We start from the raw sequence: 16,945 nt of genomic DNA on the forward strand, positions 1-16,945 counted from the left end.
TTTTTCCTCGTCACAACTTTATTCCCATATTACCATTTATTTCCCCTTTTTACGGTTTTATCCCCATCTTCATATTGTGGCTTTATTCGAGTCACTTTTTCACGTAATATAACTTTAGTTAAAATTACGACTATTTCCTCATATGACTACTTTGATCGTAAAATTTGGATTTTTTTTCCATTTATAACATTTATCATAAAAATAACTTTTTTATGATATAACTTTGTTCTTGTAAAATAGTTAATTTTAAATTGTTATAGTGTAATTCCCAGAAAATTAGTTTTCTCACACAATTAGGACTTTATACTCAAATCTTCAACATAACATCACAATTTAATTTCCCCCTAATTTTATGACTTTTTTTTTTTTTACTACTTTTTCTCATACAGTATTGACTTTACTCTTGTAAAATCAGGACTCTTCTCATATTACACCCTTAATCTCATAATAATGACTATTTCTTGTAAAACTAGAAATCTTGCTCATATTACGATGTCATAAAATCAGTTCAAGCAAATTATTTATTCTCCTCAAGTTATTTTTCTCACTTGATTTGAAATGTCACCAAAATTTGGGGTAAAAATTCACAATATGAGGTTATTGTCATAAAATCTGACTTGTTTCATAATATTGCAACTTTATTCTTGTCAGTGTTTTTTTTTTTTTTGCTAGTAATAAAACTTTATGATGGTAAAAGTACACGTACGGTTAACTCAAAACTTTTTGCCTCTATGAAGCACAATACTCGTAAAATTAGTTTTCTTACACCATTACGACTTTGTTCTCCAAGTTTTGTTCCTCCTTGCAATACTGTATTATGACTTCATTTTCATAATGAGTTCTTCTTAATGATATGATTTGCTTTTTCTTATGTCACGACCTTTCCTCATAATAATACAATTTTATTCCTGGAATATGTTTTTCCTCATAATTTTGTATCACGGCTTTATTCCTATATCGCACCAAATTAATAAAGTAAACAATAAGAAGTTAAAATGTTGAAAGGGAACACACACATTTTTGTAATATAAAATAAAATCATTTCATTTTTTAAATGTAAAAATATTCAAAATTGCAAATATATTTGAATGTTACAAAATACAAATACATTTTTAATTAATTAATTAATCTTCATTTAAAAGGTGTGAATGGTTGTTTGTCTTATGTGCCTGGTGATTGGCTGGCAACTGAGGTGTATGGATGGATGAATAATATTAATATCTCCAAAATGTAAGAAGCCATGAAGAAGAAGAAAGAGACAACACAATGAAATGTGTTCTTTGTAATTTTAATTCCCATAATTTAGTTTAAATGCAGACATTGTTTTTCTTCACTAAAATCTTAAATAAAAACATTACAGTACGATAGAAGCAAATCAGAGTAAAATTTTGTTGAAGCAGGCTACGGTTTTCTTTTTTTGTTTCGTTTGTTAAATCCACACATTAGACGTGATGCGGCGAGCGGACAGGAAGTAGCGCTAAACATTTAAAAGACGACACGGAACTGGAAAAACCCGGGGGCCGGCCATGGACCGGGATCGGGATGTTCTACCACGATACGGCACGCACGTCAATCAGGCAATCACACTCGGGCGGGTCCACGCACACACGAGGGGGGAGGGGCTATCATAGCGGGGTGGGCGGAGCTACGCGGCAACGAGCAACAGTGACGTCTTTGATCAGGCAGAAGGGGGAAAAAAACAAAAATGGCACATTCTGTCCCTCTGGTTGCTTGACTACGACAGTACGGTACGAGGTCCGCACGCGCTTCCTGTGATCACACCGGGAGAAATGTCACCTCCTACTCGCGACGTGCATACACGACATCACATGAAATGAACGCTAATTTGCACTAGCGCAGTTATCACTTTCGGTCATCACGGTTATTTGCTATTATTTGCGAGTACAGTGAACCGTCGAAGCTTAATATTTGAGTTTATAAAAATTGTGAAAAGTAAGAATGAACAATAGAACAGAAACAAAAGTTTGTTGAAAATGTAATTCTTCATCGATGAGGGCCACTTTACGTTTACGAAGCGCTGGAAAAAAATGTCTGTTTCTCCAATTTTGCTATTTTTTTAAAGTATATGTTTGAGTAAAATGAACATTTACATTGTCAGTTGTTTACGGGATGAAACAAAACTTCCAAATTCAAAATTCTAATATTGTAATTTGGATAATTTATTCGCGGAAAATGAAAAACAGTCAAAACACCACAAAACAGGCCCAGTGATTTTTTGGGGTCTCCTTACAGAGCTGTATTTATAACTGCCACTTAATTTTGCACTTAAACGTTCTTCAAAACATGAGCTTTACGGTATTTTAACGTTTTACAAGGGCAAACGCTCGACCCCAGTGTTTCTTCAGGGTAAATGTATGAAAAATCAAAAAAAATCATTGTCTTACATTCCGAGTGTTCAATGTACTTGGTTTTTCCGCAAATATTCATAGCTCGGATGTTTTGCACTGGCAGCCATTGATCAGGCTTCTTTAACACACGCTGCCACTAGAGGCCGATGTTTGTTGACGCTTGTACAGTGCGTCGCTTTTGGCCTTCGAGGGCTGACAATGTTTGGACAACCACAAAAAGATGGTGGTGGGAGTTACAAAGAAAAAAAAAAAGGGGTGGGGGGCGGGACTAGCATGTTATTAACAACCCACGCTAGTTGGTGGCTAACAGGCGGCCTTTTACAGCATCCACGCTTACAGATGCTAACTAATTCCGACCACGTGTCTCTGAGTTTATTGTTCTATTATTGCTGTAATTTGAGCCCCCCAGTAAAATGTGTCCTCAAACACACTATCCAGTTAACTTTTACCCATATTGTGTAACTTTGACACCTGCCTCTCCATTTTTTCCCCATTATTGCTGAAATTTGATCCCCCCCCTCCACACACACACACACACGCACACACGCACAGTAGCCCCCAGTAAAATATTACATGTCCTCACACACACTGTTCAGTTTATTTTTTTACCATCATGTATAACTTTTACACGATCATACTCGCCATTTTTGGCCCACCGGCTACACAGCTAATGCTAGCAGGATAGCCGCGGGGCTGCGTTGTTGTTTTTTACCCAAGCAGGAGGGAAACAAAATTACAAAGTTTGTCGTTGTCCACAAATCCAAACACAAACACGGGAGTTTCAGTTTTAAACTAATCGGCAGCCAACCCACGTCCTCGGTTAAAATATTGTAGAAAAATATATAGTTTTGATGAAAGCTCTCTAGTTCAACCCCTTTCCGTGTGGCATTCAAGTGGCGTGGGGATGGTTAGCGCTGCTGCAGCTAGAAAAATAACAGACACATTTCTTCTCTCTCTCTCTAGACACTTCTGGTTAGTGGGAAAACTGTCATTGGCATCATGAGGCATGTTGACCTTTTCTTGTTTTTCCCCAGGTCATCTTGATATGGTTACTAACAGGGAGATAGGGCCACACAGATAAGGAAAAAAAAATAAAATCATTACATTACTACTGAAAATAACATTGTATATATTTTGGGGGGCTAAAAAATTATATTACTAAAATAGGTTTGTAGATTTTCAAGATAAAAAGTCACATTTTTGAGCTAACAAGTTGTAATATTCAGAAAATAAAATTTTATATTTGAGCTAAAAAGTCATATTTTCAAGATTAAAGTCGTAATACTATAAAAACAAGGGTCAAATATTTTCTTGAAGTAATAATATTGCAAAAATAAAGATTATGAGATAAAAAGTCATCGCAATAATTGTGAATATATTTTTGAGAAAAAATTGAGATTAAAGAGATTAAAGTCACATTTTCAAGAATAAAGTCATAATATTACAAGAATAAATTTCAATGAATTCAATTGTAGTATCACGACAATAGTTGTATATTTCAAGTTTTTTTTTCTTATAACAAGTCCGATTTTTTGAGAAAGTCATATGTTATTAAAGTCACAAAATTACGAGAATAAAGTTATATGGTTGAGAAAATAGTATATTTTGAGATTAAATGTATTTCTTTAGATTAAAATCGTACTATTATAACAATAAAATTGTTAATTTTTAAGGAAAATAATCCTTTGATAAAAGCTATTACACATTCACAAGTCATATTTTCAAGAAAAAAAAAGAAAATGTTCAATACCAGATTGTATATTTTTGAGAATGTGTTTTTTTTTTTTTACTAATATAATGTAATTTTTTTACTTAAATCGTAGACATATTGATTTTTTATATTTTTTTTAAACATTGAAAATATACGATTTTATTCTTGTAAAATTCCGACTTTAATCTCATGGTGTGATATATATATATATATATATTATTTATTTATTATTATTATTTTTATTTACGAATGGGATGTACATTTTATTTTTTTACATAAAAAATATATGACTTTATTCTTGTAAAATTCCGACTTTAATCGCGTGGTGTGATTATATATTTTTTTCTTTTCAGTGTTGCCCTAACACTCCTTGGTAGTTTACAATGTAAACACCACAGTACTTAATTATCGAGCACAAAGGAAACACAACGTGTTACAAAAGGCAAGTGGCTACGACGTAAGCATAGATTTGTTCATGTTCGGAAATGAATTAAAGTAGGAAAAGAGAAGTGGAAAAAAAAAAAAACACCACAAGCAACTTGATATTGTTCAGATAAATTAAAACAAACATAAGTTTTTGTTCATCTACAGTTCACATGATCCAGTTCAAAAACTGGTGATGACCAGTATTGGTGATGTCATTTATACTTTCTCGGAGTCAAACAGCAGGTTTGGAAGAGCTACACATGTGAGAAGATACAGTAAGCTCTGCATATTAATATTCATATTATTAATACTGTACTATTGTTTTGATATGACACATTGAGGCATCTCATTAGAGCACATTTGTCACGTGACACTAAATGGAAAGAACATATTTTTAAAACGAGAAAAAGGCAGATATGACCACTTTTTCGTAGTATTTTGGCTTCTCGCTGCACCTTAAATTTTTTTTAAAAAGTTGTCATGGTGATTAAAATAGTTAACTTTGGCACGGTGAATCACTCGAAAGACTCACCTTTTTTTTTTTTTTTTTTTTTTTTAAATATATCTATTTTTCTTTTCAAATATAGCCACCTAAAACCGATTAGCCAGTAGGTCCGCTTCTTCTTTTGACTTGGCAACCAGCTATGCGGCACACTATCGCCACCTATTGGACCGCCTTGACATTATACCAAGGAGCAAATTTTCTTCTTGTGAAATGACATTCTCGAATAGATTTCTCATAAAAATAGCGCGATGAAACATACTCTGGCTATGACATTGTGATGAAAAGGTGCAGAGAATAACCCATTTCCTGACAGTTTAAAAAAATACAGCAAAACATGATCTGCCATCTCGCCCCCTCAACTCTTGAAGGTCAGTATTTACAGTACATCATTTAAAAATCCATACAAACAGACAAAAAAAAAAAAAAAAAAATCAACTCTGTAGTGAATCATGTTTTTTTTGTATGGTATCGTGATAAAAAATAAAGAAGCCGACAGTGTGATCAGCCCTCCATCATCATCATCATCATCATCCTCCACCTCCTCCTCCTCTTGCAGCTGGCTAAAGTGAGAGGGGTTGGTTGAGCACACTCAATACCGTACAATGATATGAATAATATGTACAGTTGGTTTGTTGGAGTTATAATTGCTTCTGCCATATTTGTAGTCTTTTGGACGTGTGTACATTGATTTGCGCCATTATGTACAGTAGATCGAATTGTGCATGTGAACCAACCCACCTCACAGCCTTTTCTTTTTCTTTCTTTTGCTTGCTTTACCTCCACCAAGCAACCAAGCGAGCAACTCTCTGGCCTTCCTGTCGGACCCTCGGGTCTTCCGCGGTGGCGCCTCCCTCACACGTAGGGCAGGATGCCGTACACGAACACGGCCATGACGGCGGCGCTGAACAGGCCGGCCACGGGCACGGTGACGAACCACGCCAGGAAGATGTTCCTGAAGAGGCGCCAGTCCACCGCCTTCCTGGAGCGGATCCAGCCCACGGCTACCACTGAGCCCACCTGCGGAGGGGCGGGGGGGCGGGACAGAAAACACCATCAGGCGTCGCGGTTTGGAGAGCGGAAGTACATCACACGGCAAAGACAAAGACTGCAGGCTGATTTGTATTCTATTATTCATTCAAACAACTTTAACAATAATAAAGTATTTTATTATGTTATATATAATTAAAGCATTTACTAATGCAGATTTTCTTTTTAAGAAATTTAGATTTTTTTAAAGTACGTTAATGATTTTAATTAAATAAAAACCTCATAGGGCGGCACGGTGGACGACTGTTTAGAGCGCCAGCCTCACAGTTCTGAGGACCAGAGTTCAATCCCAGCCGCCGCCTGTGTGGAGTTTGCATGTTCTCCCCGTGCCTGCGTGGGTTTTCTCCGGGCACTCCGGTTTCCTCCCACGTCCCAAAAACATGCATGAATTGGAGACTCTAAATTGCCTGTAGGTGTGAATGTGAGTGCGGATGTTGTTTGTTTGTATATGCCCTGCGATTGGCTGGTAACCAGTTCAGGGTGTACCCCGCCTCCTGCCCGATGACAGCTGGGATAGGCTCCAGCACGCCCGCGACCCTCCTGAGGAGAAGCGGCTCAGAAAATGGATGGATGGTTGGATGGAAAAACCTCTTAGCCCTTTTAGGACTCAAATATATGCCCAAATTTTACTGAAAATTGTCTTTATATATGTACTGTATATTATATACTGAAATCTATATATACTGTATCAGAATTCATTAGAATGTTTTAATTAACCCTAATATCTATGGAAGCCCGTTTCCAATAAATCAATCAATAAAAGAAAATCACAAAAGTAAAACAAGTTTTAAAAATTTTTCAAGCCACAGTAATAAGATAGTATCTCATTATCATGACTTAGTAATTCATAATTATGAAATGCTAAGATATCTTGTAATTAAGACTTAGTATCTGATAATTATCAGAATCAGCATTAGAATCATCTTTATTTTGCCAAGTATGTCCAAAAAACACACAAGGAATTTGTCTCCGGTAGTTGGAGCCGCTCTTGTACGACAACTGACAGTCAATTGACAGAGAACACTTTTGAGACATAACGACATTGACAAAAAACAGTCACTGAGCAATAAAGGGTTGCTAGTAATCTGGTAATGTCGGTGCTTTTTTTTTTTGGGACAATTGCGCAAAAATATGCAGAGTCCTCTAGCACTTAAAGCAGTTTGAATGACTAATACAGCAAGAGTCCGGTGCAATGGCCATTGTGCAAAGGGCGCCGAGACTTCAAGGAATGTATGCAGTTTAAAGTGACTAGTAGTGCGATAATCTGGGGCAATGTCGATTGTGCAAATGTTGCAGATACTTCTCAGTCAGTGCGCAAGTGGTGCAGATGCTACTCTGGCATGAGTGGCCAGTATTGGTCAACAACAACAACAGCATATATGCAAATAGTGCAGCGTGGTGACAACAAACTCAAGACAAAGACAAGGTTGACAGTGTTTCATTATTATGACTTGGCATTCAATATTTACGACTTAGTATTTCATAATTGTGATTTAGAATCTCACTGCAAGAATATCTCATAATTTTACTCTCAATTATGAGTTTTTATTTCTGTCAGAAAAGGGCTTCCATAGATTTCCCCCCTAAGATTAAAGAGACTCTAAGCCGTGTTTTGTTTCTAAATACATTAAATATGTTTGAAGTACTGTAAACATATGCAAAGACATAACAATATAGTGCTGAATTGTTGAGATATAGCTTAAGCACCTTTTTCACCATTTGAATTGTCCTGATTTTGTGGGCGGGGCTATCACACATCCCAGTGACATCACAGGACTGGGGCGTATACTTTCTAGCGCGCATTCCCTCCCCCACTATATAAGTACAAAGTGACATCATGTCGTTTGGCTGCGCTCAATTGTGCGTTAGCCCTGCTTAGCGTCCATAACAAGGCCCATTTACCACTCCAGTGTGCAGTTAGCAAGCTAACGATGGCTACATCCCGAAAATGTGTCTCCGTCGGATGCCTCAATTTACACAGAATAGCTCGGTGACCTTTTTTTAAGATCACCACCAAAAAAAAATCAGGAGATTGTTAACATTACTCTTCTCTGTGGTGTGTCTAATTTACGTGCCATTTTCTGGGCCTGCTTAGAGGCACTTTAATACCCATTTATGCAAAAATATTATTACATAATTTAAAAAGTCAAAAGTCAAAGTCAAAAATCAATTATCTTATTTCTCTCTTGGGATTAATATCCATGCAGTCATTTTGTTGACTAATGTGCCATTTTTGTTATATTTTAAAAACGCTCCATGTTAAGCATTTTTTATTTAATTAACTTTAAAATTAGAATGATATTTAATTATTATATTACTATTAATGATTTACTTCCTGTAATTATTTTTAATATCTGCGCAATTTATTTCTATAACTTAAGATACAAAAGCAATTAAAAATAAAACTAACCTTGATTCCACTCTTACGTTTAAGTCTATGCTTCCATTGATGTATCTATTACATTAAGCTACAAATGTAACCATGCAATTATTTTACAACCCCAATTCCAATGTAGTTGGGACGTTGTGTTAAACATAAATAAAAACAGAATACAATGATTTGCAAATCATGTTCAACCTATATTTAATTGAATACACTGCAAAGACAATATATTTAATATTCAAACTGATAAACTTGATTGTTTTTAGCAAATAATCATTAACCTTTATGGCTGCAACACGGGCGGCACGGTGGCCGACTGGTTAGAGCGTCAGCCTCACAGTTCTGAGGACCCGGGTTCAATCCCCGGCCCCGACTGTGTGGAGTTTGCATGTTCTCCCCGTGCATGCGTGGGTTTTCTCCGGGCACTCCGGTTTCCTCCCACATCCCAAAATGCAGCATGGTAGCTTAATTGACAACTCTAAATTGCCCGTAGGCATGACTGTGAGTGCGAATGGTTGTCTGTTTGTATGTGCCCTGCGATTGGCTGGCAACCAGTTCAGGGTGTACGATGACAGCTGGGATAGGCTCCAGCACGCCCGCGACCCTAGTGAGGATAAGCGGCTCAGAAAATGGATGGATGGATGGATGGATGGCTGCAACACGTTCCAAAAAAGCTGGCACAGGTGGCAAAAAAGACTGATTAGCATTCCTAAACTTTCTCAAACACCTGTTTGGAACATCCCACAACTGAACAGGCTAATTGGGAACAGGTGGGTGCCATGATTGGGTATAAAAAGAGCTTCCCTGAATTGCTCAGTCATTCACCAGCAAAGATGGGGCAAGGTTCACCTCTTTGTGAACAAGTGGGTGAGAAAATAGTCGAACAGTTTAAGGACAATGTTCCTCAACGTACAATTGCAAGCAATTTAGGGATTTTATCATCTACGGTCCATAATATAATCAAAAGGTTCAGAGAATCTGGAGAAATCACTGCATGTAAAGGGCCAAAAACCAACATTGAATGCCCATGACCTTCGATCACTCAGGCGGCACTGCATCAAAAACTGACATCAATGTGTCAAGGATATCGCCAGGAACATTTCAGAAAACCAATGTCACTAAATACAGTTTGGCGCTACATCCTTAAGTGCAACTTGAAACTCTACTATGCAAAGCAAAAGCCATTTATCAACAACACCAAGAAACGTCGCCGGCTTCTCTGGGCCCGAGCTCATCTAAGATGGACCGATGCAAAGTGGAAAAGTGTACTGTGGTCCGATGAGTCCACATTTCAAATTGTTTTTGGAAATTGTGGACGTCGTGTCCTCCGGGCCAAAGAGGAAAAGAACCATCCGGACTGTTATGGACGCAAAGTTAAAAAGCCAGCATCTGTGATGGTATGGGGCTGAGTTAGTGCCAATGGCATGGATAACTTACACATCTGTGAAGGCACCATTAATGCTGAAAAGGTACACATACAGGTTTTGGAGAAACATATGCTGCCATCCAAGCAATGTATTTTTCATGGACACCCCTGCTTATTTCAGCAAGACATTGCCAAACCACATTTTGCACGTGTTACAACTGCGTGGCTTCGTAGTAAAAGAGTGCAGGAACTAGACTGGCCCGCCTGCAGTCTAGACCTGTCTCCCATTGAAAATGTGTGGTGCATTATGAAGCGTAAAATACGACAACGGAGACCCCGGACTGTTGAACAGCTGAAGCTGTACATCAAGCAAGAATGGGAAATAATTCCACCTCCAAACTTTCAACAATTAGTGTCCTCAGTTCCCAAACGTTTATTGAATGTTGTTAAAAGAATAGGTGTTGTAACACGGTGGTATACATGACCCTGTCCCAGCTTTTTTGGAATGTGAAATAAAATTCTAAATTAATGATTATTTGCTAAAAACAATCAAGTTCATCAGTTTGAACATTACATATCGTCTTTGTAGTGTATTCAATTAAATATAGGTTGAACATGATTTACAAATCGGCGGCACGGTGGGCGACTGGTTAGAGCGTCAGCCTCACAGTTCTGTGGACCCGGGTTCAATCCCCAGCCCCGCCTGTGTGGAGTTTGCATGTTCTCCCCGTGCCTGCGTGGGTTTTCTCCGGGCACTCCGGTTTCCTCCCACATCCCAAAAACATGCATTAATTGGAGACTCTAAATTGCCCGTAGGCATGACTGTGAGTGCGAATGGTTGTTTGTTCCTATGTGCCCTGCGATTGGCTGGCAACCAGTTCTGGGTGTACCCCGCCTCCTGCCCGATGACAGCTGGGATAGGCTCCAGCACGCCCGCGACCCTAGTGAGGAGAAGCGGCTCAGAAAATGGATGGGTGGATGGATGATTTACAAATCATTGTTTTCTGTTTTTATTTGTTTAACGCATCGTCCCAACTTCATTGGAATTGGGGTTGTAATTAATATCTATGCAAAAAATGTTATTTATTTCATTAAATAACCTAAATTTGCAATTGTTCTCTTTATTTAATCCTCGTCTCTCTATCCGTGAACACATCTACAGTATTAAATTTATCTATTAAATATAGCTATGCAACAATTTTTAAAGATTGCATTATGTTATATATATGCATGACAAAAAAAAACAACTACTAAAACAGCCTGCCGACTGCATACAAGCTTCATCGATGTTGGTTAGTTTGAGCAAGCTGGTTAAATACTTTGTAACGTTAGAAAAGAATGTAACGTGGAAGTCTGAAATCAGCATTTCTGTTGCATCAAATTCCATGATTTTTGTTCTTATTATTATCTTCACTATTATCAATATTATTATTATATCAAATTGAATTTTAAAACTGGTCAAGCTACTCATGTCAGACTTCCATTGAAGACAATCTTCACTCACCTTTTTTGTTTTTTCTGCCGTCACACAATCAGAGGAGTCAGATTTACATTTGCGAGAGATCACATGACCAGAACGTGCAATGACCGAGAGTGCGATCACGACCCGAGGACGACGTGCTCATTTGTATTTTGGATCAATGTGCTGGTGCGTGCCAGCACGGTGGGCGACTAATTAGCACATCTGCCTCACAGTTCTGGGGACCGGGGTTCAAATCCCGGCCCCGCCTGTGTGGAGTTTGCATGTTCTCCCCGTGCCTGGGTGGGTTTTCTCCGGGGACTCCGGTTTCCTCCCACATCCCAAAAACATGCGTGGTAGGTTGATTGAAGACTCTAAATTTCCCGTAGGTGTGAATGTGAGTGTGAATGGTTGTTTGTTTCTATGTGCCCTGCGATTGGCTGGCGACTGGTTCAGGGTGTACCCCGCCTCCCGCCCGAAGATAGCTGGGATAGGCTCCAGCAGCCCGCGACCCAAGTGAGGCTAAGCGGTAGAGAAAATGGATGGCTGGATGGATGTGCCGGTGTGTGCTGATGCAATCACAGAGGCCAAAACGTGATGCGTTTTACTTGAAGCACGCGGCGACGAGGCGTCAACTTTACGTGACCTCGGTTCTGCCGACAGCCTGCCAGCGGTCATTGCACATCGTCACAGCACGGAGCAACTCGAGGCCTCACATCAATCTTAAGGTCGCCCGGGGAGCGGCCGCTCAAGTTGTCAGCGCTTGCGTGGAACGATTCTTTAATTATGTTTTGTTGCATGAAAAAGAAATTGAATTGCGAGATCTCCAGTATGTTCCTCTGTCAGTCCGACAACTTCAGCGGGTTCCCCAGACGCAATCATTGAACCAATCAAATCACAGTAATACAACTCTGAACATCAGAAGAGTGAAGCATTTTGCCGTGAGTGTGTATTTAGAAGTGAGACAGGAACACTAATGTGAGGGAGGTGATGATGTTGATGGATCGACATATTAGTGCTCAATTAAGTACCAGTTTTGACATTTATGCAGTTCTCCCTCACTTGTCTCAAATCCAACATGTCCTATTTTGTCATTTTAAGTTGTCAACGATTTAAAAATATGTACGCTTCAAACACTATTACGTCTAATTTGTCCAGATAACCATGGGAAGGGGACGTTATGCAAATCCCCAAAATGAGTGTTAATGTACTATTATGTCCCATGCAATACCGCTGCCTATACTTGCTGCCTGCTGCTTTTGTTGACATTCACATCTTTATCTATAGCGCGCGTAGTATACTTCATTATTATTTATTTGTCAATCCAATGCATAGTTATTGTTTATGTCATTGTCAATTGCTTGGATACAGGCTATTTATTGATACATGTATAGTTTTTCTTGCTACATACAATGCTGCTGACAATTCTTGCTGCTTTTTGTTTACACTCACATCTGCTTCTATAGTACATGTAGTACCCAATTTACATATTATTCTTCATGTATAGTGGTCAATCCACTGCAGATAGATAATACTGCTCGGGAATTTATTGATTCCATGTTTTTTTAACGACATACTGTCGAGTATTCTTGCTGCTTTTTGTTCATACAACTGTTTTTATAGTACAGTATTGTACTATAAAAACAGTACATATATATATATATATTTTTTTAAAAAATATTTTTCTTTATGTAGAGTGGTCAATTGGCTGCAGATAGTTCATATTACCGGGGAATTTATTGATGCATCTACAATATAGTTAGTGTATTCTGCTTATACTGTACTGTATGTTTTTCATGTACAGTTGTCAATCTAGTGCAGACAGTATTGCTGGTGTATTTATTGATGTATGTATGATGCATGTATTTCTTTTCTACATACTGTACAATACTGTTGGCTATTCTTGCTGCTGTTCTCATTGACGTCTGCATATATTGAACAGTATCTCTTTATCCGTGTCAAATCGTTTAATTGTCTGCCTTCTTGGGAAAACTGCACAAAGGAGAAAAACCGCAACTGCGGAGTTGTGATTGGCGACTGTTATCTACGCGTGAAGCTCGCGACGCCGAGCTCAGTTTAAGCCGGGATACCTTGCAGTGGGTGGAGCTTATTGGGATGCCCACATTTGATGCAACAAGCACTGTTAGCGCACTCATTACTTCAATGCAAAATCCGCTGTGAAGACAGATGAGGAGAAAGAGACAGAGAGAGAGAGGGAGACAAACATGGAGAGAGATGGGAGAGGTAAAAAAAAAAGTGGAAAACAAGTTGTGACAGGTGGGCAGGGGGAGGTATGCGGAGGAGAGGGGGTTCTGCGGTGGTTGGGGGGGTGGGGGTGTCTGCTTCGCAGCCAAGCACAGGAGGTTGGAGGGCCCACACGCCAAACCATGCGGGTGCTGACGAGGAGAAATGGGAAAGAGGAATGAGACAGGATGAGACACCATGCTGTTTGGGAAGGGGGCAGAGGTCACCTAGGATGACCTGGGGTGTCCCGTGCGGCCCGGTCTGTATCCGACATTCCTGTAAAGAGACGGAGGAGAGGGGCTGCACGCACCGCTGTAAGGGGCTGCCACAATCCAGCTGCGCACAATCTTTTAGGGGATTGTCTTTTCATGATCTTTGGATAAAAACGATTGTCAGTGTCTCTCCAGAGAACATTTTGTCTTGGTGTCACAATACGGAATCCGACATGTGCGTCCAACCTGGAGCAAATTCTGATTTTCTTTTACTGTAAGAAGCATGAAATCATCCTCTTCCAAAATATGGATCGCTGTCAGATGTCACACAAGAGTAGTTTACCTCACATGACCTCACTTCAGCATACATCAAGAATAACTGAGTATGTGTTATACTTTCTTTTTTTCCCCCCACTGATTCCACAAAAATGCACCAAGGGCACTATACTACAATGTGTAATGTATCTCACATGATCTCAGTTTAGGAAGCATCAGAAGTATGTATGTTTTGCTTTTTCTTTATCTTTTATTTTGACATTTATCAAGAAAAAGAAAATACACTTTTGGATTGACATAAGCGGGTTCACATGAAGACTTCAGCATGAATCAATTGAGTGCTCACCCGTGATTAAAGTGAAGGCAGAGTTTAATTGTTTTAATGTTTTACAGTGCTTAACTTTTGAGCTGTAAGAATGTTTAAAAAGTTCTATATTATGCACCAACCATTAAAGTTGAAACTTTTTATTTTTAACACTTTAATAATATAATTTTTACACTTGTATGACATTTCACAGTGTGCAAGTGTTACCTAAAATATTTCCGGTACAGTTAAGAAAGGTTTTACGATGGTGACAGTCTGACCCTGACTCGGATTATTTCTATCTCCATTATTACCAGTGGAAAATATTATTTAGAAAGCCAAACAAATCGAAGGCTGGAATGGATTGTGTTTAACCTCTGAGCTTCCACTTTGCTTCCAAGAGGGGGGAAAAAACAAAGTCAAATCAAATCAAACCATAATGATGTTGGGCTACTTTGGCCTTAATTTACGTGCTTTCGAGCCTAATGACTGGTGGCCCCAGAGGAAGTGCGTGCATGCCCTCTCCCCCCCGGACAAATCCTGCAGAAGGACAAAAGGGGTGAGTTGAGGGGCCAGCGAGGGGGGCCCCACTTGGTTGTCATACCTTGCAGTGTGTGGTACTGACAGGGATTCCGATATTGGAAGCCAACACGACTGTGACTGCGGACGCCAGTTCAATAGTGAATCCACTGTGGAGGGGGGAGAGAGGAGGAGGAGGAGCAAAGAAACATTTTTCATTGAAATGCGTTGACAGGGTGGGGGGTGAACCTTGGTGGTGTTGAGGGGGGCTGCCGATGGCACCGTCTGACCACATTCCAATCAAGCACGCTTAACACAGCGAGTCATGCACTTACTATTTAAAATATGCTGAACACACACACACACATAATAGAAAATATGGTTAGCTCGCCCTCTAGCATGCACATGCACATGTTTCCATTAGCTCTCATAGGTGGGATCTGTGTTTCGACTACGTACAATGTGAAACATGAACAAACAAACCAAATAACAACCTTGACATCCACGCTACATGAGTGATTCCCAACCACTGTGCCGTAGCACATAAGTTGAATGTGAGAAACTCTCTCACTCTGAAAACACTTATGTCTCTTTAGTATTTACACTGGGTTTTGTTTGGGTACTCCGGTTTCCTCCCACATCACCAAAACATGCACGGTAGATTCATTGAAGACTCTAAATTGCCCCTAGGTGTGAATGTGAGTGTGAATGGTTGTTTGTTTATATGTGCCCTGCGATTGGCTGGCGACCAGTTCAGGGTGTACCCCGCCTCTCGCCCAGAGTCATCTGGCATAGGCTCCAGCACGCCTGGACCCTGAGTGAGGATAAGCGGCACGGAAAATGGAAGGATTGATGGATAGTATTTACAGTTGGACACCAAATAGACTGTTCTCAATGGAGGGAGACGACCATGACAGATCACCTGACATCGTCCTTAGTTATTAATCTTCTCGCGTCTCCTTGATCCTCACAGCAAACATTTATTGACCTAAATACTAACAGCTAATATTGAGTCTGCTGCAAACCCAAAGCAACTCGTTGGGATGTAGCTCGCCTTTCCCCAGATGATCCACCGCTGCGAGGCATTGACTCACTGACCTTCTGAAGTGAAAGCCGCAGTTTGCTGTGCAAAACAAATAAAATAAAGGCGTTCCATGTTTTTTCATTGCACAGCAACATTGTTTCTAATGAATACACCACTGCTGACGGTGAAGTGTAAGAAGTGTGGCTGCTGAGTGTTTGTTCTTCCCAGCGGCTCGCTGGCAAAGCCATGTGGGAGCGGCAACAGTTGCTGACAATGAAAAAAACAAATGTTTCCGTCTATTAAACTCTTTATAAAGCTGCAATGTGTATCTCCAATGTCTGCTCAAACAAATGTGAAACCGCATAATAGAGGCACAACCGGTCAAGCACATTAACACACTGGCCTACCCTGGCTCCCACACAGCGAGGCATGGAAACAGAGGAAGAAGGAGCTCCTTTAGAACGCCGGAGCAAAGCAAATTTGTCTTTGAGCTCTGGCAACAGGCTGTGACGGTGAGGGAAAGGGAGCGATTAGGCAAGAAAAGGAAGGAAGGAAAGAAGGAGGAGAAAACTATGAGACAGCAAGGCCGTGAGAATGACTGGAAGACAATGTGAGAAGGAACAAGATTTAGAGGTGAGAAAAGAGGAAAACAAAACAAGATGAACCAATGAGGAGTGGAGAGGAGAGGAGAGGGAACAGGGAAGGAGGAAGATAAGAAAGGAAGAATATTAAGCACAGATTTAAGAGGTTTACTGGAAGGGGCATGATGGAATGAAGAAAAGTGGGAAGCACAAAAGGACGATGTCGGGCTGGCGTCCCTCTTCTGGTACACGGACTGAAGCCAGCGTTCCCACTGTGGCGGCCCCCTCCTCCGTATACTAGTACACTTCACTTCACCCAGAAGGCCAAACTACTTCCTGAAGCCCCTTGTGATGCTGCAACACACACAAGCATGCACACGCCAAAGAATAATCCTTGAACATTCATGACTAATATTCATAACGGCTGGCCATTCAAAGATATGTCCTTGATCAATGGATAAGAAAATGAGATTTTAAAATCAAGTTGTCAGAATGATACTGCAGAGAGAACATTTTCCA

General features: G+C 39.8%; 1 protein-coding gene across 9 annotated transcripts in view; it reads right to left on the reverse strand.

Moving 5' to 3' along the window:
- Window positions 1-1,272: 1,272 nt before the first annotated feature.
- The window catches only part of slc20a2 (solute carrier family 20 member 2), a 59,596-nt gene continuing 43,923 nt past the window's right edge, over window positions 1,273-16,945 (reverse strand). For 5 of the 9 annotated variants that reach the window (XM_061672098.1, XM_061672103.1, XM_061672102.1 and 2 more), the window contains exons 10-11: window positions 14,907-14,991; window positions 1,273-6,028 (exon numbers count right to left, since the gene is read on the reverse strand). In XM_061672098.1, coding sequence (XP_061528082.1) covers window positions 5,864-6,028; window positions 14,907-14,991 — 250 coding nt within the window. In that variant the 3' untranslated portion in view covers window positions 1,273-5,863. The other 4 variants (XR_009768277.1, XM_061672099.1, XM_061672106.1 and 1 more) reach the window with 4 other exon arrangements.

Source organism: Phycodurus eques, chromosome 3 (assembly GCF_024500275.1).
Source record: "Phycodurus eques isolate BA_2022a chromosome 3, UOR_Pequ_1.1, whole genome shotgun sequence".
Lineage (NCBI taxonomy): Eukaryota > Metazoa > Chordata > Actinopteri > Syngnathiformes > Syngnathidae > Phycodurus > Phycodurus eques.